Raw genomic sequence first — 27,379 nt, 5'->3', positions numbered from 1 at the left:
CCTTCACCTCCTGATTATATAGACTGGTGTTTTATAAGTATCAGTGTAAGGCGGAATCAGCGGGCGGTACGCTTTTGGGGCAGTGGAGGCTGGTAAGTGGTAGCTTACTTTAGTACTAGAGGATTTCGGGTTTATGCAACCGTATAGAAAATTATATTCGGGTTAAACCAGACAAAGTCTTTAAGGAACTATAGCAACCTACAATTAGACATCTAGTCCTCACTACCTTGGATTGCTAGCCTGCAATAAATAACACAAGATTGTTTATAGTCTTTTCTGCTCTGAGTATACATCTGTTTCCCTGAAAGAATGACCTTGTCCTGCTCATATCACGGGCAGAGAAGAAACATCCTGCCCGGATGCTATATCCATTTGGACATATTTCAAGATAGCTTCAGTTCAACGGCATCGCTGAGCGTACACTATTAGTCTTCCATAGATGCGAAAGGTACTTCTCGTTGACTGCAGGGCATTTGATAAATTGATTTCGCTTCAAGACGGCATCGGTGTTGGTGCGCGCCAGCTGGAACATATTGTGCCCTAGCTTAAAATATGATTTTAGAGTCTCCAAGCGGAGCTGCTCCTGTTCGTCAGCTCCCGTGCCAACGATCTCTAGCCACTGGTTCAAGTCCACCTTGCGGCCGGTGATCCCGTCGCCGGTAATCTTCCCCATCAAACGGGGTAGTTCATCCAGCGGAAGGGGTGACGGGTTGACAAGGTGATAGACCTGTAGCCCCGATGCCCGATCACCCTCCTCAGAGCGGGAAATGTAGCCGAGTGCTTGAACAAGATAATCCACCGGGATGAAATCAAGGACGAAGGGGTTGGTAGTGGCGTTTGTCTTCGGGATTGCCCGATGACGGAGCATATCGACGAGAAGAGCACGAACCAAGTCGTCCTTAGGTGCGGGAACGCCCGTATGTGCGGCCTCAGTCACAGCGGAGGATCGGTAAATGGTGACAGGAAAGCCACGTTTGGAGGCTTCGGTGAAAAGCATCTCAGTGACCCAGCGGGATTGGAAATAGCCGGATTGGTTGGTTGGGGGCGGCGTAAAGTGGCCCATGGCGGTTTCACCCACATCGATCTCGGGCCGTGAGCGTTTCGTCTGATTCCACGACTGCAAATGCGGTACGCTCCACGTAGAGAGATAGTGGATCTCACTGCAGTGCCCGCCGCTCCGGGCTAACTCAATCAGGGTCAGTGCAGACGTGGTGTTTATCCGCTTAAGGCGCTGGTACGTTTTCAGCAGCGATACTTCAGAGGCTAAGTGATAAATACTCTGGACCCTTCGCGCCAGGGCCTGAAAGCTCTGGTGAGAAAGTCCCAAGTATGCCTCTGAGAGGGAGCCGGACACACAGTGAACACGAGAAGAAACCTGCTCAATAGCTATCGTATGATGGAGGAGACCATGGTCACATAAAGAGGCGATGAGCTGGCTGTGGGTGAGCGGGGAGTGCGTGCCGATGACATGAATCGTGGTATGGGAATCTTGGAGAAGCAAGTGAGCAAGCATGTGGATGCCATTGAAGCTTTCCGAGCCTGTTAACAAAATGTCTGTGATGGAGGATCGAAGAGGCCGGCGGCATCCCAACGGAATCATGTACTGCTCCTCATCCGGCAATCTACACTCCTCCGCCCAACTCACATCCTCCACAGGAGCGGACGCACTGCTAATCAGTTGTGGGCGCCGCGAATGGCTTGTGAGAAGACCCGCGATATGCGACGGAGTGGGCGTGCGGATCATTTCCGGCAGAGAAAGAGAAACCCCGAATGTGCGTCGTAACTTTGACTGAACCCGCATGAGAAGAATGCTTTGACCCCCCAGCTCAAAGAAATCATCCGTAGGAAGAATAGGTCGATCAACCTTGAGAATATCCTTCCAGGTCTGAATGACGGCCGCCATGGCATCTTGATGTTCCTGCTCTCTGGATACCTGACCTGTTCCTCCATCGGCGGCTGCTGGTGCGGGATTGGAAGGGAATGTAGGATTCATGTCGCACTTGGCGAGGAGCTTCCGATCGACTTTGCCATTGCTAGTGATTGGCAGAGCGTCGAGAAACACATACGCACTTGGGATCATGTACTCGGGCAGGAGACCTTGCGAAGTCGAATTCAGGTACCAAGAGTACTGTCCTTGTTCCGGCAGTGGTACACGCTGTTTTGTCGTTACGAATGCAATCAGCAGACGATCATCCGTCAAGGATGAGCTATGCTCCCCGATCGTGCGAGCCACTACAGCAAGGTTTGCCAGCCCCTGCCCCTGGGGCGTCTGAGAGGCTTCGTGAAGGACATGCTCCACCTCCCCTAAGTCAATGCGGTAACCGCGTAGCTTAATCTGCTTGTCACCGGAGATGCGTTCGATAAATTGGAGCTGGCCATCGGGTAGAAAACGTCCCCTGTCACCAGTCCGGCATAGACGGGTCCATCCCTTGTCGTGGTCACTGGGCAAGGCAAATGGATTGCTGCAAAATTCTTTCTTGTTGTCATCAGGCCGGTTGCGGTATCCGAGCGCGACCTGAGGCCCTCCAATGCATATCTCTCCAGTGAAGCCTGGCGGCAGCGGGTTCATGGCGGGATCAACGACATAATGACGATTGTTACCGATGGCATGTCCGATTGGGATATTGTGCTGATCATCCTCCGGCCAAGTGACCTGATGGAAGGTCGTTTGCACGACCGTCTCTGTAGGCCCCCAGCCATTGTACAAGGTCGCCAGGCAGCCTGAGTCATGGAAGGCCCTTGCGACACGGGTTGGTAGCCACTCGCCGGCGCACAGGCAAGTTCGATAGTGTGAACAGGTACGAAGAGCATCCGGATTGTGCTCTATAACCAGAGCTAGTAAGCTGGGTGTGAAGTACGTTACCGATATGGATTCGCTGCGCATAAAATCGCCGAGGGCAATCGGGTCTTTCCGTGTGCGTTGGCTAGCGATGCAGAGTCGGGCGCCTGCCGTCAGGGCCGAGAATATCTGGACAACGGAGAGGTCAAATGCCGGAGAAACGTTTTGCAAAAACCGATCAGACGTGGTAAACTCAAACTTGTCATGCATGGCTGCTAGCATTTCAAAGACGCTCTCATGGGAGAGTACAACGCCCTTAGGGCGTCCCGTGCTTCCCTGCAGGTTGGAGATTAGACCGAAGGCTGAGAGTACGCATAAGCCGGCCAAGCTAAGGGGAGACTTACAGAGGTATAAATCATGTAGCATGGGTCCGTGGGGAGCTGGGGTTGCACCCTGGCTTCATTTGGGGTGCATGCTGCTTCCTCAATACTCATTACCTGGAATTTCCTCACAGTATTGGACTGGATCCCTGCCGCAAGCTCCGTAGATGCTGGATCGAAGAGGACGACATTGATCCCGGAGTCAGCTGCGATAAATGCCAGCCGATCTAGCGGCATTGTCGGGTCCATGGGCACATAGCCGCAGCGGTTGAATAGAATTCCGAGCATTGCCGTCACTGTATCAACTCCAGGGTGGGTCAGAACTCCAATAAATTGACCAGGAGATACTCGAGCAGCTTGGAGAGAGAATGCCACGCAACGGGCACGCGTGGCCAGTTCTCCATAGGTGACGGCATCTCCTTCAGATGTCCTAATGGCAATGCCGTCGGGGTGAGCCTGTGCCCTTTCAAGAATTCGGGAAGAAATACTGTCATCCCTCCAAGAATTATGGTGAAGATCGATATTCCAAAACCCAGATTCCAACCGTTGTCTTTCCAATGAACCGCAGAGTGGGACCTCTTCAATGGGCTGCCGATGATCCCGAATGAGGCTTGTCATGAAGGCCAGGAAATTGTCGAAGAACCGAGCGACATCATCCGCAGCGTATAGGGTGGTGGAAAACTCTAGAGATAGCTCCAGCTGCTTATCAGTTCCTTCTTGCGCGTCTAGTTGGAGATCGAACGGGGTCGGGATATTGCGTAGCCCATTCGGTCGCATCACGAAGTCCTGCGTGCGGAATGACCCAGCTTCTTCTGGCATGCGGTAGTTAACTGACACTTGCCCAATTGGGAAATGGTTGGTGCTTCTGGGTGCATTCGTTTCGCTGACAATGACATCGAACGGTACTGCATTGTGCGTCATTGCTTCCAAAGTACAGGACGCCGTAGCCTTGAGAAGAGTTTCGAAAGCGCCGTCCAGCAATCCGCGACACCGGATGGGGATGTTGTTGACGAAGAAACCCTGGGTGTCGCTGACCTCTGCATGGGGGCGACTGCCGTCAAAGATCACAATGGTTAGATCTGTCTCCTCGGTATACCGGTAGAGGAACGCCCTGAACGCGCTGAGTAGGAAGTGAAACGCATTGGTACCGGACTGCGCGCAGATCCGTTTCATGCGCTTGAGCAGCTTGGAATCTATCGAGCCGGTGTGGCTCGCTCTGGCATACTGATCACCCTGCATCCGATCAGCTTTGGCAAAAGGCAATAGCTTCGAGCACGTGGGCATGTCGGCAAGAGTCTCCTTCCAATACTGTATGTGGGGGGACATCGACGCGGAGGTGAGGTGGTGATGGTGCCAACTAGTGAAGTCGGCATATGTGACCGTGGGAAGTGGAACCGTGGCAAGGTCTCTCTGCTCGCGGATCGCATTATACAACGCTGTGAACTGTGCGAGCAGTGGGCGTGTGCATGCGTGATCTGTCGCAATGTGATGCAAAATGTTGATCATCACAAACTCGCTGGCTGATAGCTTTGCTACTGTGACGTCCATGACTTCACCAGCTTCGATATCGAGCTCTTTCCTCTGTAGACTAGTGATAAGGGTGTTCAAAGCATCCCGTGGGTTTGCTGCTTGAGACAGGTCTTCGAACACGATTTTTGTATCAGAAGTCTCGACCATACACTGCTCCGCATGTTCATCTCCCTCATAATAGCGTGTTTGCAAGATAGGATGTCGGCGCTTCATCTCATGCAAGGCCTGCTGCATGCATTGCTCATCTGGTTGACCGGTGATGTCTACCAGAACAGCTAGGTTGAGCACAGACTTGTCCGCAGCAAAGCAGTGCGTAAACCACAAGCGTTTCTGATATGCCGAGAGCGGTAGAGGTACCAGCGGGTCTACCTTGGGAATAGCAGCAAGTGGGGACGAACTGGCTTTGGATTGGGTGCTAGTAGCATTGGAAAGGCCAGAGCTGCCACCAGTTATGTCGGCTGTTGGATCTGCACTCGCACTTGACTGCGTCGCTGCAGCCTGGGTGCTGAATATGGCAACAGCCTGGTCAATCAGAGCCTTGATGGAACTGGCTCCAACGACATCGAACAGTGCGATATCAACCCCAACAGATTTATTGAACCAGTTTCGTAGCTCGATGCCCACCAAAGAATCCAGACCATAGAGAGACAGAGGATTGCTGGTGTCGATGTTTTCGGCCGACAGACCTAACACGACAACCAGTCTTCCGATGAACCGCTCAAGCAGGGCTTCTGCTCTTCTGTTGTCATCTGGCAGTTGCCGAAGGAGGCTAGGAAGATTGACCTCCCCAGGCTGCGCAGCGCCGTCATCACTCTGGTCATGGTTTTTGTACAAATTCTGGAACAGAGGCTTGCCGATCCAGTATCTGTCCTTCTGCCTCAGGGAGATACCAGTGATGGTCTGAAACGCGTCGATACCGCGATCCGAGATAATCGTTCTTTGATCGGAAAAGACAGCTTCTTCTATCTGAGACAATAGCTCATGCTTGTTGACTGGATCGTACCCTTGTTGGTCCATAAGTCTCTCCAGTGCCGTGTCTTCTGCCACTACACCAACACCAGAGATGCGCCCACAATTCATGGTCGAACCAGGAAGCCCCAATTCTCGACGATGGCGCATCAATGTGTCGAGATACATGTTTGCGGCAGAGTAGTTACCCTGCCCCTTGGATCCATAGCATGCCGAAGCCGACGAGAAGCAGACGAAGAAGTCCAAATCCTTTCCCTCAGTTGCGAGGTGGAGATTGTGGGTTCCGACTACTTTCGGTCTCGTGCATTGTTGCCACTGGTGCAGGGTCATACGTTCCAGTGGTGCATCCTGAAGAACCATGGCGGCTTGGAAGACACCCCCGAGATTGGATAATCCCTGGATACATGTCTCTACGTCGCCGTAATCTGTCACATCGCCGCAGAACACAGTAACCTCAACACCATGGGATTGTAACCACTGCACGGTAGCCCGGGCCTCGCCACGAGCAGCTCCGGATCTGGAGAGGAACGCCAGCCTTCTCGCTCCTTTTGTATAGAGCCACTCTGCTAAGGCCCGCCCAAGGCCTCCAAGGCCACCGACCAGTAGGTATGTCTTATCTGAATGAAGGCGATTTGTGTTGTTCCTAAGGGACGACACTCTCACCGGAACCAAGTCACCTTCACGTCGCTCGAACACAACTTTTCCGATGTGCTTGCCCATCTGGAGCATCCGAAATCCGTCAATAGCCTTGGACCAGGGCAGAGTATGGACAGTCTCTGGGAGCTGGATTTTACCATAGTGGACCAGTTGATAGCACTCTTGCAAGAGTCGAGCTCCTAAGGCCGGGTTCTTCGCAAAAACAGTGATTAGATCGACCGACGCAAATAGCACATTTCGACGGAATGGCTCCATCTGGAGAGTGGAGTTCTCGTGAATATCACGTTTTCCTATCTCGATAAATCGACCGAACGGTGCAATGATGTTCCAGGATGCGTGGAGGAGCTTTCCAGATAAACTGTTGAGAACAACATCCACACCTCTGCCCTCCGTCAAGCGCATAACACCTTCAACAAAGCTGGCATCACGTGAAGAAAAGATTCGCTCGTCCGGGATTTCATATCGACTGCGCAGTAGGTCTCGTTTCGCCTGGGATCCTACCGTGGCAATGACCTTCGCGCCATACAGCTGGGCGACCTGGACAGCCATCTGACCGACACCACCAGCGGCACCATGGATCAGGACAGACTCCCCTTCCTTCAAACGAGCAACATCGTTCAAAGAATAGTAGGCTGTCAATAGGATTAAACCAAGAGAGACCGCCTGATCGAAGGGCATCTCACCCAGCCGAGCACAGTGGTAGGCGGGATTGCGGACAACAGAGCGGTGCGCCCCCAGCCCGGGTCTGAGGGCAATCACGCGATCCCCTGGCTTGAAGTCTGAGGGGTTCACATCCTTTCCAGTCCGTAGGACCACGCCGGCGCACTCATCACCCAGCGTATAATCGTCAATAATACCCATTGTTACCGCAACATCGCGAAAGTTAAGAGCTGACGCGCAGACCTCGATTTCTAGATCACCAGGCGCCAGCTCGCTGTCAAGAATTTCAGGATCATCCTCCCATACGAGGCTGTCAACCAATCCCACCTGGCCAACGGTGAGGCGAATGGGTCTCTCGCTGGTGATGTTCTCCATCTTCGCGCCCGAGCCGGCACCATTACTCAGTTTGCAGTTTAAGCTGTCGTCATTTTCCAACCGAGGAATATAGAGGACACCATCCCGCAGCGAAAATTCGTCTTCCCCGCTTCCTGAGTCTAAAGCGCGAGTGACGCCTGCGGCAATTGTGTTGGCGGCTTGCCCCGGTGTTATATCGAATGAGACGAGACGGGTGTCCGGATTCTCGGACTTTGCCACTCGCATCAGCCCAACAAGCATGCCGTTTAAAGGTTTTGACGGTCCATGCGTCGTGCCTTCGAGGAGCCAAACAATGTTCAACTTGGTCTGGATGACGAGGGTCCTTATTGCCTCAAATTGAGCAGGATCCTGAGCAGCAGGATCGAGGACGGTCTCGTCTAAACTGGTCAGAACAATGATATCCTGTGCTGGTATGGTTGTCTGGTAGGCCAAATCCCGTAGAGTGAGGCGCTGTGTTGGGTAACTCTCAATAGCTTCTTCAATACGGGCGGCAATCTGCAACGTCCTGCTAGACGGTCTCTCGGGCATCACAAGAGCTACTGAATAGTCTTCTGCTCGGGCAACGGGATTAGTCCGCTGCTTCTTCCAAACCCCAACCCCATTGCCCTGAGCGACAAGATTGAGCCCTGGCTCGTTGATCTGGCAGCCATCGGCAATGATATAGCCGTGCTCTTTCACCCAATGGCTGGGATCCTGTTCTGACCGGCTAACAATAACTAGGTCATATTTGTCTGGCTCCATTTCTCCGAGCACCACCCTTCCCGGCCGTTTACCTTTCAAGGTTTCAATGTCGTCTACTGACAAAACATTAGGTCCCACCGGGGTGATGGTGTCAAACGCCCGTCGTTGGTTGGCTCCACCTCCGATGTGACGGAGCACTTCATGTGTACGGTCCAGACTGTCGGTGAAGTGTAATATCTTGGTATTAGGGTGCTGGTGGGTATATATATCCACTAACTTGGAGATATTCTCCTGGTGTAGGGCTGGCGAGCTTGCCGGTAGGCTGTCAAAGGCCGGCTGCCATCGTGTTCGGAAGAACAGCGAGCGGTTGCTCTCACCTGCACTCGATTGCCCTAGGGACGTCACTTGTAGACCCTTAAAGGTCAATAATTCCTGACCCATATCAGAAGTGATGAGAAGATCACTCGTGGCGGTGCGGGGACCAGTGGGAGTGGTATAGGTACGAGTGGTTACCCGTTGAGTGTCAGTTGCATCCTTGACCGCAAACATGGCTGGATGAACTCGAACAGACCGCACGAATGTAGGCACCGATGCTTCATCGAGGGGCCGTTGCAATGTTGCTTCCATCGCCGGGAAGATCGTGTGAAAGGAGGCGTCAAGCAAGGTAGGATGTGCTACAGTGACACCAGCCGCTTGAGTGGCATATTGTAACGGCTCAAATGCCAGCGTTCCGACTGCAAATCCGGGCCCCGATTCAATAAGACCGGAAAGAAGCTGAAATGAATGGCCGTACGCCAATCCAAACTCCGTCAGATGACGGTAGTATGTACTAGCTGGAGCGCTGCTAGTGCTCTTGCTTAGGAGCTGCTGAACACTATCGTAGGCATTCGATTCCTGTGGCTCGTCGCCAAAGCAGACCTGGCCAGTGCAGTGCTCAACGCACCCTTGCTGGGCCTGATACGAGAAGATTGTGAATTCGTACCACGTCGCAGAGCGGGATTTTGCTGAGGTCATAGGGGCATGCAGCTCTGCAAGAACCTCCGTTCCCATATCACTGTCGTCCAGAACTAGGGCGGATCTAATGGTGATGTTGCGGAGTAGGACACTACTGTCAGGGGTAGCACCGATGTCAGCCGCATTGCACATGGCTTCAATCGCCATACTGATATAACCAGCCGCGGGAAAGAGAATCTTCCCATCCACGACATGGTCAGCTAGCCAGGGCAGATCCTTAATGCGAAGGTAATTGCGCCAAATTGGCCGCTGCTCCACACAGCCCGGCAGCTTAGCGCCCAGCAAGGTATGTCGGTGAGGCCGCAGCCGGTGCTCGCGGATCAGCCGGGTTTCCGCCCAGTAACGCTCATGGTCCCAAGCATATGTGGGAATATCCTCCAGGAATTTGCCGCTTGGTGCCTGGCAGGGGATATCTGGCTCAACAAGGAAGTGGTCGCTGTTGACCGCATCCAGATCCACTGGATATCCGTGCTGGAAGAGCTGTCCGGCCAACGTCAACAGGGCGTCAAAGTCCGCCGTCTGACGTGCCAACGATCCCAGGTAAGGTAGGTCCATATTAAGAGATTTCATGATCTGTCGACAAGGGCCGCGCAATGCTGGATGTGGACCGATCTCCACCAAGATATCCACATTTTGCTCCTCTTCTTCATCTATCAGAATGCCCACTAGAGCATCCCAGAAACGAACACAGCCGGTCATGTTCGCAGCCCAGTATTCAGGGCCCATCCGGCTAGGATCTGCGAGACGCCCGGTGACACTGGAGAACATCCGTGCCTTTGAGTCACTGGCGTTGAAGCCCGAACAGTTCTTAAGCGCTTCAGTATAAGCCGGTGCTAGAGGGTACATATGGTGGGAATGGAAAGCCTGGGCCACCTGGAGCCGCCGCGTGAATACCCTTTGCTCTTCTAGCTGAGTCTGTAGCGCGTCGATGGCTGACGCATCCCCAGAAAGGGTGACACTAGACGGACTGTTGACCGCTGCAAGGCTGATCTGGCCTTCATATGCCTTCAGCTCCTTGGTCAATTCCGTTGGTCCACGCCCCACAGCCAACATGGCCCCATGAATACTTGCACATCCTCTTCCTCCACTGGACATATGCAAACCTCGGTAGTAGGCGGCATACAGTGCGTTGTCAAATGATAAGATACCCGTTGCATATGCACTACCAATTTCACCCGACGAGTGACCAACAGCGGAGGTCGGCTCAATCCCCCAACTGCGCAGGAGGTCAACGATAGCCAACTGGAGTGCCGTGCAGATGGGCTGCGAAAGACGGGTCTCAGTCAATCGCGAATGCTCCTCAGTGCGAGAAAGCTCTTCAATAATTGACCATCCTGGCCCATCTGGCAAAGCGTGCAGTATTCTATCACAGCGCTGCAATGTCTGCCGGAACAAGGGCGAGTGTTGAATCAGCTGGCGTCCCATCGCAAACCACTGTGCACCCTGTCCTGTAAAGACGAATCCCAATCTCGGGCGAGGTGTCTCAGCAGCCTTTGTCCATGGTGCCGGGCCTTTAAGCTGCTCAGAGATTGCTGTCCAAGACTTGGCTACAACAAACGAGCGGTATGCGTGGAGCGAGCGGCGCGAAGAGAGGGTACGTGCCAGGTCCGCTACATTACCCGCTTGCTCCTTCACGTAGCTGCCCAACTTGTCGGCCCAGATGCTGCCTGCCTTCTCCGTGTGTGAAGTGAGGGGGATTAAAAATGGGCGGTTTTTGACGGCCGACAGAAAGGTATCCGGGAGAACTGGGGGAGGGGTCAGCATCGGCATGGGCTGATAAGCTTCCAGAATAACGTGAGCATTCGCTCCTCCATAGCCAAAGGAATTAACACTAGCACGCCGTGTGCCATCTGGGCAGTTGGGAAAGTCGGTAGCTTCCGTGGGCACCTGAACCTTCCACTCCTCGAACTTTATCTCGGGGTTTGGGTACTTGAAGAGCATATTGGGGGGTATTATTCCGTGTTTCAACGCCATGGCGGATTTGATGATACCCGCAAGGCCTGACGCTCCCTCGGTGTGTCCGATATTTGTTTTTACAGAGCCTACCAACAGTGAATCTTTGCGATGCACGGGGCTAAAGACAGCTTGCACAGCTCTCATTTCGGCTGGGTCACCACGAGCAGTGCCAGTGCCATGAGCTTCAACATACGGAGTATGCGCTGGGTCGAGGCCGGCTTTCGCGTACGTGGCTCGGATCAGGGCCTCCTGGCTAGTGCTCGAAGGAAGTGTAATACCAGACTTAGTACCATCATGGTTGATGGACGACGCACGCACCACGGCATGGATGCGATCACCATTCAGCTCTGCCTGGCTTTGACGCTTGAGTACAACGGCGCAGATACCTTCACCGCGAACATATCCGTGGCCGCGGGCATCAAAAGCACGACACCGTCCTTCTGGTGACAACATGCCAAGGTCAGTCATTGTTATAAAGATATTTGGGTCGAAGTGTAACGCAGATCCAGCGATGATCGATATATCACTCTCGCCATTGCGTATGGTCTCTGCACCGAGGTGGAACGACACTAGAGAGGAGGAGCACGCTGTGTCGATGGTGACGCTCGGTCCCTGGAGGTTAAAGAGGTAGGAGATGCGGTTGGCGAGGATTGCATTGCCCGTCCCAGTCACGGTGTACTTTGGATAGTATTCCAGGTCCTTCGTGGTCATGGCATTGTAGTCATTGGTGAATGAGCCGCAGAAGACTGAGGTACGGGTGCCCCAGATATCCTCCAGTGGGATTCTGGCATCCTCCAATGCTTCGTAGATGACTTCGAGCAGCAGTCTTTGCTGTGGGTCCATTGCCTCGGCCTCCTTGGGCGAGATCCGAAAAAAGCTGCGGTCGAACATCCCGATGTCCTGGTCGAGGAAATACCCATACTTGCAATTGGTCTGTGGAAATGTGTCAGCGTCATGCACAATAGGAAAGGGGTACACAGAAGAGTGGCAGATCTTATGGCGTGATTCTTACAGTGCCCTTGTGAGTGCCATCCGGATGGTAGAATGTATTGATGTTGAATCGATCGGAGGGGATCTCCTTGCGCATATCGACTTGCGCATTGATATTGTCCCACAGCTTACTTGGGCGGTCCGCTCCAGCAACACGACAGCTGTACCCAACCATGACGGCTGGGTCAGGTCCGTTCATAGACGAAGTAGGACTGGGCCAGGAAGAGGTACGTGGAGGAGACGCACTCTTCGGTGAGTTCGTCCCTGAGGAGTGCAAACTACCCGAGTGGACTGAAGCAGACATTGCGGTACGTGGTGGAACGTGTGGTAATTGGGACTAGGTGATGTTGACTTTTAATCTAGCTTTTGAAGTTGGCCAAGGACGGCTGGAGGGTTATATCCCGGTCTTTAAGAGTGCGGTCACAGTGGTGAGGCTGTGCTGCTTGGAAATACGAACGACACCCTACGATTTCAGTCAAATATAAGGATTTCTCTTGGGCGCCTCTGATCAACTGCATGGTGGAGCTTGATTGTCGACGCCTGTTTCTGATTAGGTCGTTCTCGGTTTCTCTATGATCCGTGGAAGTCAGCGAATAGTCCCTACTGCCTATCCCAGATGACGACATCTCATTGGATGGGCAAAACATCCCGATATCTCAACCTGTCAGCAGCGTCCCCTGTTCATATGGTAACATTCGCGGTGGGTTGGATAGAGGTGCAATGCAACTCCGTGATGTCAGCTCTCAACCTTCCCAACTAGGATTTCCAACGGAATAACCCCAGCACTCGAGTGGACCATGAAGTTCTAGAATCCGTCGCAGTGGTCAGTTGTCGGGAAAGTGAGGATATCCATGAGCTAGCCTATGTCATAACAGAAGTCTCGCGGAGAACGCGTGGGACCGTAACAGAGATTACACGGAACCCTCCGATGCATCTTAGAACGTGTGGGATGAACGGATTCTCACGGCGCTGCTCAAACCACGGTCCACTCGAGATTAATGTCAGTGGGTCACCGCAGACTCAAGTAGTATCCCAACCCCTTGCTTTCATGCACAATGTTACAGTTACAGCATGAGGGTGAGCTCCCACACCTCGCATCCGTGGACGACTGTAGTCAGTGTATGACGCACTATTCAGTGGGTGGTGTGAGTTTCACGGTGATGATGAATTCCTCTCTTTTGGTTTTACCGGTCCAGTGTGATGAGTGCGTCTCTCGTTGCTTGGGGCGGGCGACGAGTGCCCCAGGGAATAGTTATCCATTACCTTAGGCAGTACAGCTCATCAGCCACTGGCTCTTTTGTAAGAACATGCATGGCTGACTGTTAGATGGAACAGTGACTTGTCGTGGGCGTATTTCTAACCAAACTTTACTTTGACATTCACTAGCTTCAATTATCTCTAACCTGGTTCAACCCAAATCGTCCCAAAGGGACAGACCACCACTTGAACAGACTCATATTACGCGCACCTATCCATTGGTCCCGCATCCACACCTGGTGTGCGGACAGATTCACTACGAGCTGACTTGACCCCATGCACAATAGTCCACACGAAACATGTAGAAACTGAAAGCAGTAAACAATTCTCCATCCTCAGAAAGCTTTGACCCCTGGGGCACCCATACCGCGCGCCCCGGCCAGGACAATGGCACCTGCTGAAAGGACGATTCCGCTAAAATTGATCATATCCCCGTAAGCTCCATGATCGTGCGAGATAAGAGCGCCCGCGATAGGGCTTCCAGTCAGCCCACTACAGACGTCTTGTCAGCCCAGCTTACTGAATAAGAATGGGTTCCAGGCCACGTACGCAAATGAACAAGCAGCCATCATAGCGCCGATCCGGAGACCAAGGATCCGCGTGTCGGCCGTGATCTGTGACACGCATGCGGCCTGAAGGGAAATAAGTCCCCCAGAAAAGATTCCGTAAAGTACTGAAAATGCAATTATCGAGCCCTTCCCAGTGATGGCATGCAGACAGAAGACCAGCACGGCGCAGACGGCGGAACAGCCGAAGGTGACGTTAAGCCTGTACAGTACATGCAGGGATGAATCCCGTCAGCCAACGCCCCTGAAACAATATCCAGGATACTCTTTCTATTGAGGCATACATACCGTCCACAAAGGTCGGCCACGTAACCAGAAGCGATGCGTCCCACGAAAGAACCGGCGTTCAGGTAAGAGACAAGATTATTCGCCTCATCCGCATCCATTCCGTTCGAGCTGCCGTACGTGGGTAGATAGAAGAATGGGATGAACATGCCCCACTGAACTAAGAACATGCCAATGACTAACGCAATGTACAGGAGATCCTTAAAAAGACTGTGGATCACGTTCGGAGGACGACGGTCCTGGTCATCCATCCGTTCCCTCACGATTCGGGGCCGGGAAACAACCAGGAAGGCACTGGGTGCCAGCAAAGCGAGGCAAAGAAAACCAGCCGTCCGCATGGCCCAGGGAAATCCAATCTGCCTGATCAGTCGCTCAAGCATCAGCGGCCAGCAAATGCCGCCCAGGGAGGATCCCGACACGACGATCCCCAGAGCAAATCCGCGCGAGTGGCCATACCACTGAGAGACGGCGGTGATGGTGGGAAAGAATCTGGCACCGATTAGAACACGCTACAACGGGCCAGCGCAAAGGGGATTTACGCACAGCATGGCTGTTCCGAGACCCAACAGTATCCCTTGTGCCAGAATTAGCTGGTAATACTGGGACGATACGCTGGCGAACATGATAGCTAAAACGTATAGGACAGCACCAGGGGCAAAAATGCGCGTGGCCCCCCAAGTATCGTACAGGGGCCCAACTACCAGTCCGCTGATCGACAGAATGAAGAGCTAGATTTGAGTATCAGTGATCGCTGTTCGTTCTCTGCAAGCAAGAGGGGGCATCCCGACCTGTAGGGCACCAATCCAAGCAATTTTACTGTTTGACATGCCTGCCAGGAGTACCTCATGGTAATAGAATTGAAACGTTCCCCATGCATTCATGAAACCTGTTCGGCCGGCACACCGTAAGTGTCCATTCAATTCTTAGCGGAGAAGGGAAGACAGCAGACCATAGGTGCAGAAGTACGTGAGGAATCCCCCAACCACCACCAACGGCGGCCGCCATCTTGGATAGACATCTTCTGCCACGCTCGTAGCTGGGGTTGGAGATTGAGCCTTCTCCTCATTCGACGGAGGTCGTGTCTCCCGTATTGAGAGTGTTCCGGTGAGTGTTCCCGTCATTTGGCGATGTGCGACTATCCAGAACCACCGAATCTAGCTGTCAATGTGACGCAGATATGGCTGACGATCTCTGCTATTTTATATATAGTTCACGTGAAAGAGATCTAGATCGACATGGTCATCGCCTGTTGGGGCAGAACTGCTGTTGCCTTGGGGAGAGATCTATGAGGGTTGCATTGGGTCAATGCAACCCTTCCCAGAGGCGACCCAATACAACCCTTCCCAGAGGACCTTCCAGTCCTCCGCGAAGAGCAATCATTACTTTCTTGTTCGAACCAGTGGTGGGAGGGGTGGAAACGGTTCTCACGGTCACTGTTCTCATGGCAAATACGAATTGCTTTGAGGATGAACAGCCCATTATCCCTGTTCTTCCCTCCCTTCCACATGTTATGATTTCACTTTCACCCCGTTCTGCTGTACACCGACAAGTCCTGTTCTTCACCTCGCTTCACTATTTATATCAGCGAAAATGCTGGAGGCTCTCCTTTACAAATCCTTCCCGCTGAGGTTTATCTTTGCATGGCTCGGGATCTTGGGACTAGCCCTGCTGCTTTTCTCTTCTCGTCGTACAAGCCCCAAATTGCCTCCCCGCGCCAATGAAGGCACATCTTTCTTCAGTGATATCTTAGGATTTCTAGCAAGCCCAGTTCAGTTCGTCGAGCTAGCCACGGGGAAATACGGGTCCATCTTTCGGATTGATTGCCTCGTGAAGCAGATCTTTTATCTTCGAGGTCAGAAATGGAACCGGTTTTTCCTGGAAATGAAGGAGGACACTTGGTCATTCTCTGGCGGCATAGTAAGCCCTTCATTCTCATTCCCAGCTCGTCTCCCTCATGCTCATATTACTTCTGTAGGGTATGTTTCTCGACAAGGCCGCAAAACCAGGCTATTTCACCCATGGCCGCAATCTTCTTGGCTCCATCAACCGCGGCGTCAACCGAAGTGCCGCGCTGCAGAGCTATGGGAGACTGGCCGGCGAAGAAGCTCACAAGTCTCTACAGCACTGGTCACAGATGCCAGACGTAGAGATATTCGAGAGTATCTCCCGGTTTGTGCATCGAGTCATCGTCCGCTGCATGATGGGCGAAGATTTCTACGACCAACATGTGGATGAGCTATACGACCTCCTTCAACAGATGGAGTCACTAGTAGGCCATCCCTTTAATCTGCTCTTACCAGCCTGGGTTCCACACCTACCGGGGCGACAGTTAGCCAAAGCCCGCGATCGATTTGCTGAGATCTTTCGCGAACGCCTGGCGGCTCGCCAGCTGAAACCGGACGTTTGGCATGACTCGTTAGATTACATCAACTACACGCTAAACGATCCCCGAACTGCCCAGCTCGAAGATTATTACCCATCCCACCATGTGGTACTAATGTTTGCGGCACACACCAGCACCGTCGCCAGCATTGCCTGGACGATTGTCGAGGTAAGCCTTTCCACATGGCTGCTGCAGAAGTTGGACCTGACTTCTTCATGCAGTTGCTCCGCCATCCCATCTACCAAGAGGAAATTCGAGAGTCCCTGGCCACCACGTCCGACATTCACCAATGTGCACCACTGCTTGCTTGCCTTCGCGAAGAAGGTCGCCGATACTCAGGGGTGCACATGTTCCGTACGACTAAACGGCCCGTCAGCCTCGAAGGGAGCGACTATACGGTCCCGGAGAACTCGGTCGTTCTCATCTCTCCCTATCTAACACACCATGACCCAGCCATTTACCCGAATCCACACGAATATAAGCCACATCGATGGCTCCTTCCTGACGGCCGACTCGATCCCTGGAATGGCCCGAAGGAAGCAGCCTTCCTGCAGTTCGGCGCAGGAAACCATCGTTGCCCGGGTGAAAACTTTGCCGCCATCATGGCGCGCGAGTTTCTCGCAGCGCTCTTGATGAACTACGAAATGGAGTGGGGTAGTGACGGAGCACCCGCCGATTTCTCGCGACTTGATTTTACGAAGGTGGGAAGCCCTTGGCTGGAGGGAGATGCTACGGTGCGCATTCGGCCGCGTGAGCTTGGGGCTTGAAATGGCTGCCATGCTACGGTTGACTGGATATCAAGGGGCGGATTCTGAGTGTATGAATAGGCAAGACACTCAGTATATTAATTCTACCTGTAGAGCTATAAATTTAGGATAAGGAGACGGTTCAGTCTGAACTCATACTGCGACTTATACTACAAACCCTGGTTTCGTCTACGTTCACTCTGATGCCCAGCAAACAAATGGATATTGAAAAAGAAACCACTGATTTTATGCGTTCGACTTCAGTTGAGTTAATCATGTACATCTGCTTTCATTCATTTGGTCCATTCATTGGGTGTTGAGTCTCATCCATGCCCCATGGTTACTACTTCTCTAGCGTACATGAAGACTGTTGCTATTCACACATATTGCAACGCTTCCATTGTCCGTGCGCTACTACCCACCGAAATTGGAGGCAGACTTACAAAATGAGCAAATGTGAAATAAACAACTAGAACAGGGGAAATAAATAAAAAAAAGAGAAGAAAAATAAAAAGAAAACACTAATAGGTCCGTGGATGTAACCAAAAAATAATACTTGACTCATGCAGTCCCCACCATGACCGTGGAAGTCAAGACGCAGTCTGTTACTACATCGTTGGCTATGGTGTCATTCACTCCCCGGCGCGGAGTAGCACGTCCATCAGGTTACTATCGATAGCCATGATATGGGCGAAATCGTGGGCCTGTAGATGATTCCAATTCGGACGGCTATCTCTAATACTAGTACTAACATAAGAACCACATCCCCGAAGGGATTATGCCATAATATTTTCACAAGCCCACCACATCAATCGTGATCCTTAAAACAAGAACGTGGACTCTCTCGTTAATCCCAAAGGCTCGCACCTGTTCTTTCCACTACTCGGTCTTTACTCTAGTGTAATCATCCCCCTCTATTCCCCCCTACTAGCCCCGGATCACAGCCAAAACCATGACGTCCGCAAACACCAAGCATGAAACGATCCAAGTCCTCATTGTAGGCGCCGGTATTGGCGGTCTCACCCTAGCCAACATCTGCAAGCGCCTCGGCCTCCGGTACCTCGTCCTGGAACGTAGTGCAGCAGTGACTCCTGTTGGGGCGGGGATCTCACTAGCACCCAACTGCCTACGTGTGTTGGATCAACTTGGTTTCCTACCAGAGATCGAGCGAGAGGGCCAACGACTGCGCAAGGTTCGTATCTTCCGCAACAGCTCGCAATGGAACATGCTGGATTTCGAATCCATTGAGAAGACCTTCGGCTACCCCGTGTACAAGATCGAGCGACACGCCTTTCATTTTGCGCTGTACCGCAGTGCCGGTGAAGAGCATGTTCTGCTTGGTGCCCAAGTGGTAGATGTCGTGGATGATGCAGAAAAGAAGCTCGTGACGGTCACGTTGGCAGATGGACGAGAAATCTCAGGGCAGATTGTCGTTGGAGCGGATGGCATTCGATCGGCCACACGCAGAGCACTCACGAAGAGAGGCGGCGAGGCAATAATAAAAAGCACAATTCAATTCACCGGAAGAACCCATATGAGTGGATACACGGCGCCATTAGAGCACTTGGGTTCGGAGGAGGAGGGTGTCGGGACGTGGATGCTATACGATAATAGTATCTTCACCACCTGGCCATGCAAGGACAAGCGGCAGTGGTTCATTGGCGTTAAGGTAAGGGGAAATAGAGACTTCCAAGAACCAGCGGGCAAGAGTTGAATTGAAGCTGACCAGTCTTTCGTTATAGCGAGCGGATCTAAGGGCCGAGGGCCGCTCAGTTTGGAAAAGTGTCGATACCGACACGATCAATGGAGTGTATGGTGACCATTATCATCCGTTTGGAGAGACGGGCCTGGTAGAAGACAGTAAGCCTGGCCCCTTTCTTCTCGCAGCGCATTCTGTTCCCTTCATTCATCTGTGGAGATTGGGTGATCTGATAACAGGGCTTGAAGTCGTCGGCCGTTCCGAACGAGTCACTGCCAGCGATGTTTTCGAAGAGACATCATTCCCAGCGATGGCAGTAGGACGAGTGGCCCTCATTGGAGACGGTAAGTGATTAGAGACCGCACAAAATAATAGTTGTGTGGAAGACACTACGCTCGGAAGAACTACCACTGACCTAGCGCAGCCGCGCACGCAATGACCTCCTTCTTTGGCCAGGGGGCTTGCCAGGCAATCGAGGATGCCGCGGAGCTGGGAAATACCCTTCATGAGTATTTTCAGGGCGAAAAAGTGGTCGATCTCTCGGAGGTGCTCGACAAATACCGTCAGCAGCGTGAAAGTCGCGCTAAAGATCTGGTCCATTTCTCCAACAATTTCGCGCTCTTTCACATGGGAAGAATCCTGCCCCTTTTCGGTACACTTCTGCGCCGCATGGCATATACGTATGCTCCGACGTGGTGCTGGACGTGGTCTTTGAGGTGGTTGTATGGTTATCAGCCATGCGTGAAAGCGTTGGACCGGGACCTGTCTTGAATCGGGTGCGCGAGGCTCAAGTCCTGTCGGCTGAAGGGATGGGAGGGTGGTTGAACTGCAATCTTCCAAATGCATAAGCCCTTTTGAAAGCTATCCCGCGAGTAGTAGAAGCTATCTACGCTTTAAGTGTCCCTGAACGTTGCTGTCAAGCACCTCCATGTACCTGGCATTTATCTATTCATCTATCATAGCCACCACCACGGATTACGCTGGTGATAAAGGTGAAATTCTCGGCATTCAATTTCAGCCATGGTCACAATCAACTAGTAGCACCCATTCAGGGTGTAATCGCAAATGTCGTCCTTCCGATTGCGTGCAGCTAAGGAGGCTCGTTAGATAATATGTATTCAATCTAGGAGCTCCATAACAAGCTCCTCTCAGATACATCCGGTAGACCATCCATTGCACCGAGCAAAGGTAACGTTGCAAGTGTAGGAATCACCGGGGGAAGGCGTGAGGAAGCAAACATCCCAGCCCCAGGCATCAGCAGTGCGAGTATGTGTGTCTTTCCCTCGCCATTGACAGTCGGCGAAACCGATCCTTGACGATTCGCCAGCGCCTGTCGGCCAGAAGCGTATCACTAGCAAACCATTGGTCGGGCTGAGCCGCCAGGTCTAGCAAGCGATCCAGTACCGGCGGGAGTATTCGGCCCCAGCCACGGCTTGCGCCCTTGCAGCTGAATCGAAACATGAATCAAGGTGGAGAGATTCTCTGCTGCACGATCGAGGCGGAGGATCCATGAATCATCTTTATCAATGGATGGGTATGTATGCATCTGTGTGAGGACCGGCAGGTCGTCGTTGACGATCTCGGAATGTATGAAATACCACACTATGAGTGATAGGGTCACCCATCCGACTACATGTAGCATTCCCCACTCGATCCGGGTTCAGTCGGATGCCGTTTACCTGCCGCAAATCCCAGGCGATTAAGGTGGATGTCTCCTTGATTAATCGCGTTGCGGTGCGATGGGCGTACATGGTACAGACAAAGACTTGCTCCACATTACCTTGAGAGGTGTCATGCCAGGCCAACAAGCTCAGTGGTTGCGTGGTCGGCAGGTCCGAGGCGTCGGTTATGATCTCATGCAGATACGGTGCGGCCCACTGCAATGAAACCGTGGGCATTAGTGTGATTCCGGCGGCTGATTATTCCAGCCAACCAGACACCACAAGTCCTCTCCTTTCGTTCAGTGGGCTTACTTCAACGTTGTCCGTGATCAAACCTTCCAATTTCCAAGTTATTCGCATTCGTCGGCCGAAGACTAGATGTCAACTGTAACATTAACTGTTGGGATACATATCTCTCCGTCGCCTGGCTAGCCAGCGCGCTATATCGTTTTTGGTCTAACGGTGAGTGCTTCGACAGTTACGTTGCCCGGTCGCGAAAGGGACGCTTGTATGTGCTCAATCCAGTGGTCCCTTCCTCTTGTCGAACCGGTGAAACGCTTTGCGGGTCTTGTTGGGATTGAACATCCAGGACGAGAGAGCGTTTGTTGGCCAGGCCTGCTTATAAGCTGCTGCCATCTCCATGTAGACTTTCGTCCTCGGGTCTGGACACCTCTATATGACGGTCTCCGACAAGATAGTTAGTTATCATAGACAGAATGGCTAATACTCTGCGTAGGGCAAATGCTCCAGCTTTTGCGTTCAAGGGACGCCCCTCCGCGGATCTAACACCCTTCCCTTCTTTTAACCGTACAGCTAGCCAGCCATCCATATACCATCAGACTTGGTTTACCCGGAACAGCTTCCTCCAATCACATCCGGTCGAACTGACTTCGATGCACCACATCCAAATTACCCACGTCCAAGCTCGAGCGTTCGCTACCCATGCATCACTCTTATCTCCTGCAGTTACATTCCCTAGTCACATTGCTCGCCTATGGCGGATAGTCTCATACATGCAACGCCGACGTCTCCGCAGATAATGGTGAGACACTCATACAGCCGAGCTCAGACACGCCAGCTGCCAAAACTACGAACCGTGCTAACGGTATGCCCCCACTTACTACATCTTGAATGAATCTTTTACTATTTGGTATGACCTACTTCGCGGGGAGAAGAGAGGGTTGGGTCGTCACAACAATTGTGAATACCACCATGCCACCTGTGCACCACAGCACGACATTTTGCCAGTCCACGGAGACTGTTTCGTAGATGCTACAACCGTCCACACTACGCTATGTAGCGGTACCGGGAACGAGCCATGGAGTTTCGCCTGGAGCAAGGTGCAAGCACTGCAACATTCACCCGGGGGATTGCTTGCTAATGGAACGGTTTCAAAGCTGAATTTCCTCTGCGAAGCAGGTTGTAACCTTGAACTTCACGAATCCTCCAGTACGGCAGGTAGGCCTTCAACTGAGTGCTCACAGATGGCTGTTTACGTGACGGCTAAACTTACCTCATTGGACTTCAGTCTCAGCAACAGCATCCTGTGTAGATGGCTCGAATTGGGCGCTCTGAGCTACAGCTCGAATGATGACATGTTTCACTTAGCATACTCTTTCCATACTAAGTTGGCAGATTTCAATCTGTTGGTAGTTTGACGGGTTTCATCATTCAACACTACCGAGGTAGGGTTTGGTTTTCAGTTCATTTCCTCCTAGCCTTAACATATGCAAGGGAGCAAGGGTTAAGATTAGCTAAGAGCCACCGTCCATACCAAAGTTGGTTGACGCCCAGGCTTTCAATCATAACGTGATTTTCACATATACTAGTAGCATTGCACAATACTCCAAACACGAGTCAGGACGAGATAGCATGAGACATCCCTTGCCAACATACCGTACTGATTTCCCAAAAACCGGGCAGAGGATTCTTCGTCCGTTCGAGCAAATACTTTTGTGAAACATCAAATCCACATTGGGTGCTATGATTGGCTGGCTTCCGTCCTCTGTATTCCACGTGAATCGGTCTCCTACAAAAAATCCAAAGAAGGCCGAACAGAACCGGCACTGATCCTAGGGGACTGAACTGCCTTCATAAGGAGCTTCATTCTTCCGGGAAAATCGACAGTGCCTGGTTAATTCTGAAATTCTGTAGAACTAACAAAAAGCTTCTCGCTTGTTCTAGAATCTGATCGGCGAAGAGCTAATTGCGACTATCAACAAACCGCCCCCCTCCCCACAATTCGAAAAGCAATCCTCACTCAGAAACTTGTCATTGCTCACAGGCCAATGTCTCAACTAGTCCCATCCCATGCCAAAGTCAACACCTTAAAGTCACGAGTCATCTAGAACATAGACCGATACATTGCCACCCTTCACAGGCTACTATCAAAGATATATCAAATAAATTGAAGGTATTCTATAATAGGGGAAGCCTGAATGTGAGTTTCAATACATCAGAAGCCGGGCTACCTCTCTATTCTCAGACTGTAGCGGAGCCTTTATTTCGTCCTTGCTGAACTTGGGCCATATCCGAAAATAGATTTTCTTTGCTGATGACTAATCTGCCAAACTTTGTTAATAAAGGCCACCAGTCGGGCTTACAGCTCGGCGTGGTCTGAAATAAACTCCGTGTGGTCTAGCACTAAACATGGAACAATACTTTTCTATTTTAACTATGTTAAGCTGTGCTAAGAATAATTTTAGATTATAATAAAATATATTAAGAATATATTAAACTATAATAAAATTTAAATCTTACTATCCTGTAATACTACTAGTCTTTTTTTAAACCATGTATATACTGAACATATACTATAATCTACTAATAAAATAACTCAATAAGAAATAGAAGATAAGATTATCCGCTAGTTAAATAATATAAATAATAAAATATATATTTTATATTTTTTTATATATATTCAGTATTAACTAAATACAGTAATTTAATAATATTATTATTAATACTAATAGTATTTCTAATCTTATATAAGAGTAAGAATCTAAATCTTAAATTAATTTTAATTTATTAGATTTTATTCTAATTTCTATCGGTTTAACTGAGATAAGTATATATATAACTTATATAAAATATATACTAAATATATATAAAATATAAAAAGAATAATGCAGTTATTGCACGTAATAATTTTTATATAATTAAAATATTTTATATTTAAAAATATTTTTTAATACCTGAATATCCTACTATAGATTTAAATAGTATTTTTTATTTTATTTATTTAACTAATCCTTATCTACCAGGACTAGAATTAAAGAATCTTAATAAAATTTTAATAAATAATCTTTTTATACAGTAAATATTAAATATAAGTATATACTCTCTTATATAGTATATATACTAAATATATAGATTTAATATATAATATATTATATAGATAGAGCTAAGATTATTAACATAAATTTACTTTATAAGATTAGTAATAATAATAAATATAAAATCTAGTATAAATCTTATATATATAATAAAATAAAATATTATATTTATACTAAATATCTTATATTTAATATTTTAGAATATAATAATATATAAGAAAATCTTAATTTTTTTATTTAATTATTTTCTTTAGGTAGCTGTAGATTTCATATTAATTAAATTAATAATTTAATTAAATAAAAAATTAAATCTTTATATTTAATATTTTTTTATCTTTAAAATAAGAAATTATAAAAATATTATAAATTTTAAAATACTAGAATAAGTACATGCATAATATAAAATCTAATTATATTTAAAAAAAACAGGATATATATTTTATATATTAATATTATATATATTATATTTACTAATAATATAGAGTACATATTTTTAGATTATTTTAAAAATTTAGATATAGAGGTCTAGTATTATATATTGAATATTTAATACTTTATTTAAATAAATAAAAGTTATTTATAAAATTTTATTTAATATAGTTTCCGCAATATTAATACTATATATTTTTTTATTATTTAACTAATAGCTCATCACAGATTCTATAGTAGAATTATATATATATTTAATATAAGAATAATCTTAACTTAGTATAGATTAAAATTATTCTAGAAATACTAGTAAACTTAAATAAAAACTATATAAAATTTAATTTAATTTATATTTTCTATTAAATTAGATTGATTTTTTTTAATTCTAATTTATTAATAAAAATATTTATATTATTCTTTACCTCCAACACAGCTGCTAAAGGATATTGTAGATTAAATTAGTAAAATTATTAAAAAATATAAATTATTCAGATTTAATTATATATATATTTGTCACGGTGCAACCTCCCAAGCCGGGAAGAGAGGGATACTGCTGAGACTCACCGCCCAGCACGTGACCCCAGACACGGTTAAAAGCCACCTGCCCCCTGTGTGACGGGCTAAGAAGCCGGGTGGACTACGTGAAGTACGATAGTCTGTAAAGAAATTAAATTCACTAGAGAAAGAACTATCTAATCTATAAATAAATTAGGTTTACTTATAGATAACTCTTTTTAAGAGATTTCTTTATAATATTAGTAAGTTTCTTTACTACTTTAGAGATTCTTATTTTTTCTAGAGATTTTTATTCTTTTTATAGGTGTTGTCGAATTAAGTCTAGGACTAGATAGGTCAGAATATAGATGTTCCGATTCCGGATGGCTGACAGGGCCTAGCCCTTTTCACCCTGAACCCCGTTCGTAGCTTCGAGCTACGTCTTGTCTATCAACCTGTATATAGCTTGACTAGTAGCCAGCTCACCACCCAGTTAGAATCCTAGTCGTTATTGTCATCCAGATCCCGCTCGCCCGCCAGAACCCGCTATCCTACCACCCCTGCCTGCCCGCACCTTGACAATATTATATATATATATAATCTATATCTTAGAATATATTAAATATATAAAATAATTTATATTATTACTATATTTTATAATAATTTATAATCAGATTAATTTTTTTATATTAGTAATATTATATTAAGATTTCTAAATTAAAGATTAAGTTATAGTTTTAATTTAAAAATAAAGATTATTTACTTACTTGCTTGGAACAAATCTATAAAATAAAATAAAATAATTATAATATATTTTTAATATATTTCTAATATATACTAGATATATAAAAAGAGTATTGTTTTAATTAGTTATAGAATAGTAATAAATAGTAAATTAAAAAGATTTATTTTCTTAATAATATTAATTATTTTCTAATTTTATAATATATATATGCTCAAGCTAAAGCCTTTATTAATATTTAATATATTAAAATAAATTTATTATTTAAAATAATTTAAAAAATAATTAATATTTTTTCTATCTCAGCATGAAATATAGATATTAAATATATATATTATATATATTTCTAATATATTATATTTATACTAAATAATTTATAAGTTTTATTATATATATATATTTTTTCATGGATCAAGACACACGCCGAATATATATAATTATATTTAAAATTTTTTTTATAATGCTTGGTGATGTAGCTTACTTATTTATATATTCTTTTTATATTTAGAAAGATAAGAATAAGATTTATATTATTATATTTAATATATATAAAAAGCAAGCTGGAGGTATATATAATATATAATATATATAAATTTAGATGATTATCTATATAAATTAAATCTAAAATAAAAATAGATTAAATATCTTTCTTATATTATTATTTTTTATTAGATCTATATTTAATGTAATTTCTATAAGAAATTTAATAATTATCTTATTAAATATAGGATCTATAGATTATAGAAAATATCTATTATCTAGAAAGCGTTTAAATATATATAATATTTAAATACAAAATATCCTGAGTTTAAGCACTAGCTAAAAAATAAGAAATTATTTTAGATTTTTAGTAGACTTGTTGTTAAGTTATCTAAAATCTTATATTTAAATTAGATTTATACTAGAAAATATACTAGACTTAATAAAAATAATTATATAGGATAGAAACTCTTTCTTCTTATTACTATACTTAAGTAAAATATATTTTTAATTTATATATATTATATACCTACTATATATGATACACAGGTTAAAGAAACATATAAATTAAGTATTTATAAAATATAAATAATAGGTTACTCAGGGAGTTAGTCTAATTTAATATAATTAAAATTTTATTATATATAAAATAATAAAACTTAAATAGTAAGATTAATATTTACTTAATATATATTATATATATATTTATTATAAATAGATTACCGCCAGCAGTAGGCTACTAAATATTAAAAAAAATATTTTTATTATTCTTCTAATTTTAATAATTTATATAATATACCCCTACTTAAGCCCACTATAGAGGCTTAATTAGTAACTAGTTCTAATATATATTTAATATATATATTATATATATTTAAAAGATGTCAAGCATCTTCCAGGAATTATAAAATCTAATTAATATTCTAAAATTCTACTACATCTAATATAAGTTTTATATATATTTTATATATACTAAGTTATGCCCGTACATATTCTCTAAATATAGTAGAAATTCTGGGATTAAATAATACTAATATTAATTTATTAAAGATATTTCTAATATAATTAATCTAGATACTAGAGTGGTTATACCTAACTGTTATACCTTAACTGTGACAACAGCCTCGTTCAGGGCCTTGTTCAGGATTATATAACCATGTTTATTTTATTTACTTTACTGTCGTTTTCTTCAAGTAAGTACTTATAATATTTCTTATTTTTCTTTTCTCCTTCTTATACTTAAAATTCTAGAGTAGTTAGTATTAATATAATCTTATTACTGTATTGAACAGCCATTTTATAATTTTAAA

General features: G+C 47.0%; 6 protein-coding genes across 6 annotated transcripts; 2 read left to right on the top strand and 4 right to left on the bottom strand.

Annotated features, from left to right (window-relative positions):
• Positions 1–394: 394 nt before the first annotated feature.
• Positions 395–12,295, bottom strand: BO80DRAFT_412395 (polyketide synthase; the record flags this gene model as incomplete). Its single annotated transcript, XM_025718019.1, has 4 exons — positions 395–3,115; positions 3,184–10,408; positions 10,481–11,934; positions 12,014–12,295. 4 exons carry the CDS (start codon positions 12,293–12,295, stop codon positions 395–397), a joined length of 11,682 nt encoding a protein of 3,893 aa, XP_025572829.1.
• A 1,082-nt stretch (positions 12,296–13,377) lies between these two features.
• Positions 13,378–15,245, bottom strand: BO80DRAFT_387389 (monocarboxylate transporter). Its single transcript, XM_025717052.1, has 6 exons — positions 15,049–15,245; positions 14,888–14,985; positions 14,643–14,827; positions 14,103–14,588; positions 13,798–14,016; positions 13,378–13,740 (listed from the first exon to the last, which is right to left on the bottom strand). The coding sequence occupies exons 1-6, from the start codon at positions 15,218–15,220 to the stop codon at positions 13,584–13,586; spliced, it is 1,317 nt and encodes a 438-aa protein (XP_025572828.1). The 5' UTR covers positions 15,221–15,245; the 3' UTR covers positions 13,378–13,583.
• A 287-nt stretch (positions 15,246–15,532) lies between these two features.
• Positions 15,533–17,287, top strand: BO80DRAFT_387386 (cytochrome P450). The gene is made up of 3 exons (XM_025717051.1): positions 15,533–16,016; positions 16,075–16,650; positions 16,704–17,287. The coding sequence occupies exons 1-3, from the start codon at positions 15,690–15,692 to the stop codon at positions 17,247–17,249; spliced, it is 1,449 nt and encodes a 482-aa protein (XP_025572827.1). The 5' UTR covers positions 15,533–15,689; the 3' UTR covers positions 17,250–17,287.
• A 747-nt stretch (positions 17,288–18,034) lies between these two features.
• Positions 18,035–19,698, top strand: BO80DRAFT_495516 (FAD-dependent oxidoreductase; the record flags this gene model as incomplete). Its single annotated transcript, XM_025723952.1, has 4 exons — positions 18,035–18,897; positions 18,971–19,088; positions 19,176–19,271; positions 19,352–19,698. The coding sequence occupies exons 1-4, from the start codon at positions 18,181–18,183 to the stop codon at positions 19,696–19,698; spliced, it is 1,278 nt and encodes a 425-aa protein (XP_025572826.1). The 5' UTR covers positions 18,035–18,180.
• A 246-nt stretch (positions 19,699–19,944) lies between these two features.
• Positions 19,945–20,401, bottom strand: BO80DRAFT_479695 (uncharacterized protein). The gene has a single exon (XM_025723312.1). The coding sequence runs from the start codon at positions 20,386–20,388 to the stop codon at positions 20,182–20,184; it is 207 nt and encodes a 68-aa protein (XP_025572825.1). The 5' UTR covers positions 20,389–20,401; the 3' UTR covers positions 19,945–20,181.
• BO80DRAFT_479692 (uncharacterized protein) lies at positions 20,387–20,714 on the bottom strand. The gene has a single exon (XM_025723311.1). It carries the CDS (start codon positions 20,676–20,678, stop codon positions 20,451–20,453), a length of 228 nt encoding a protein of 75 aa, XP_025572824.1. The 5' UTR covers positions 20,679–20,714; the 3' UTR covers positions 20,387–20,450.
• Positions 20,715–27,379: the final 6,665 nt, after the last annotated feature.

Source organism: Aspergillus ibericus, assembly GCF_003184845.1.
Source record: "Aspergillus ibericus CBS 121593 unplaced genomic scaffold BO80scaffold_35, whole genome shotgun sequence".
Classification (NCBI taxonomy): Eukaryota; Fungi; Ascomycota; class Eurotiomycetes; order Eurotiales; family Aspergillaceae; genus Aspergillus; species Aspergillus ibericus.
The sequence above is the reverse complement of the archived record's forward strand: the minus strand, read 5'-3'. Positions and strand labels throughout refer to the sequence as shown.

Coding starts and splice junctions, on each gene's coding strand:
- BO80DRAFT_387389 (XM_025717052.1), bottom strand. CDS start 15,220: ATGACGGGAACACTCACCGGAACACTCTCAATACGGGAGACACGACCT. Junction 14,986..15,048: donor CACGTACTTCTGCACCTATG/GTCTGCTGTCTT, acceptor CCGGCCGAACAG/GTTTCATGAATGCATGGGGA. Junction 14,828..14,887: donor CTTGGATTGGTGCCCTACAG/GTCGGGATGCCC, acceptor ACTCAAATCTAG/CTCTTCATTCTGTCGATCAG.
- BO80DRAFT_387386 (XM_025717051.1), top strand. CDS start 15,690: ATGCTGGAGGCTCTCCTTTACAAATCCTTCCCGCTGAGGTTTATCTTT. Junction 16,017..16,074: donor GGTCATTCTCTGGCGGCATA/GTAAGCCCTTCA, acceptor TTACTTCTGTAG/GGTATGTTTCTCGACAAGGC. Junction 16,651..16,703: donor TTGCCTGGACGATTGTCGAG/GTAAGCCTTTCC, acceptor TTCTTCATGCAG/TTGCTCCGCCATCCCATCTA.
- BO80DRAFT_479695 (XM_025723312.1), bottom strand. CDS start 20,388: ATGTTTCGATTCAGCTGCAAGGGCGCAAGCCGTGGCTGGGGCCGAATA.
- BO80DRAFT_479692 (XM_025723311.1), bottom strand. CDS start 20,678: ATGTACGCCCATCGCACCGCAACGCGATTAATCAAGGAGACATCCACC.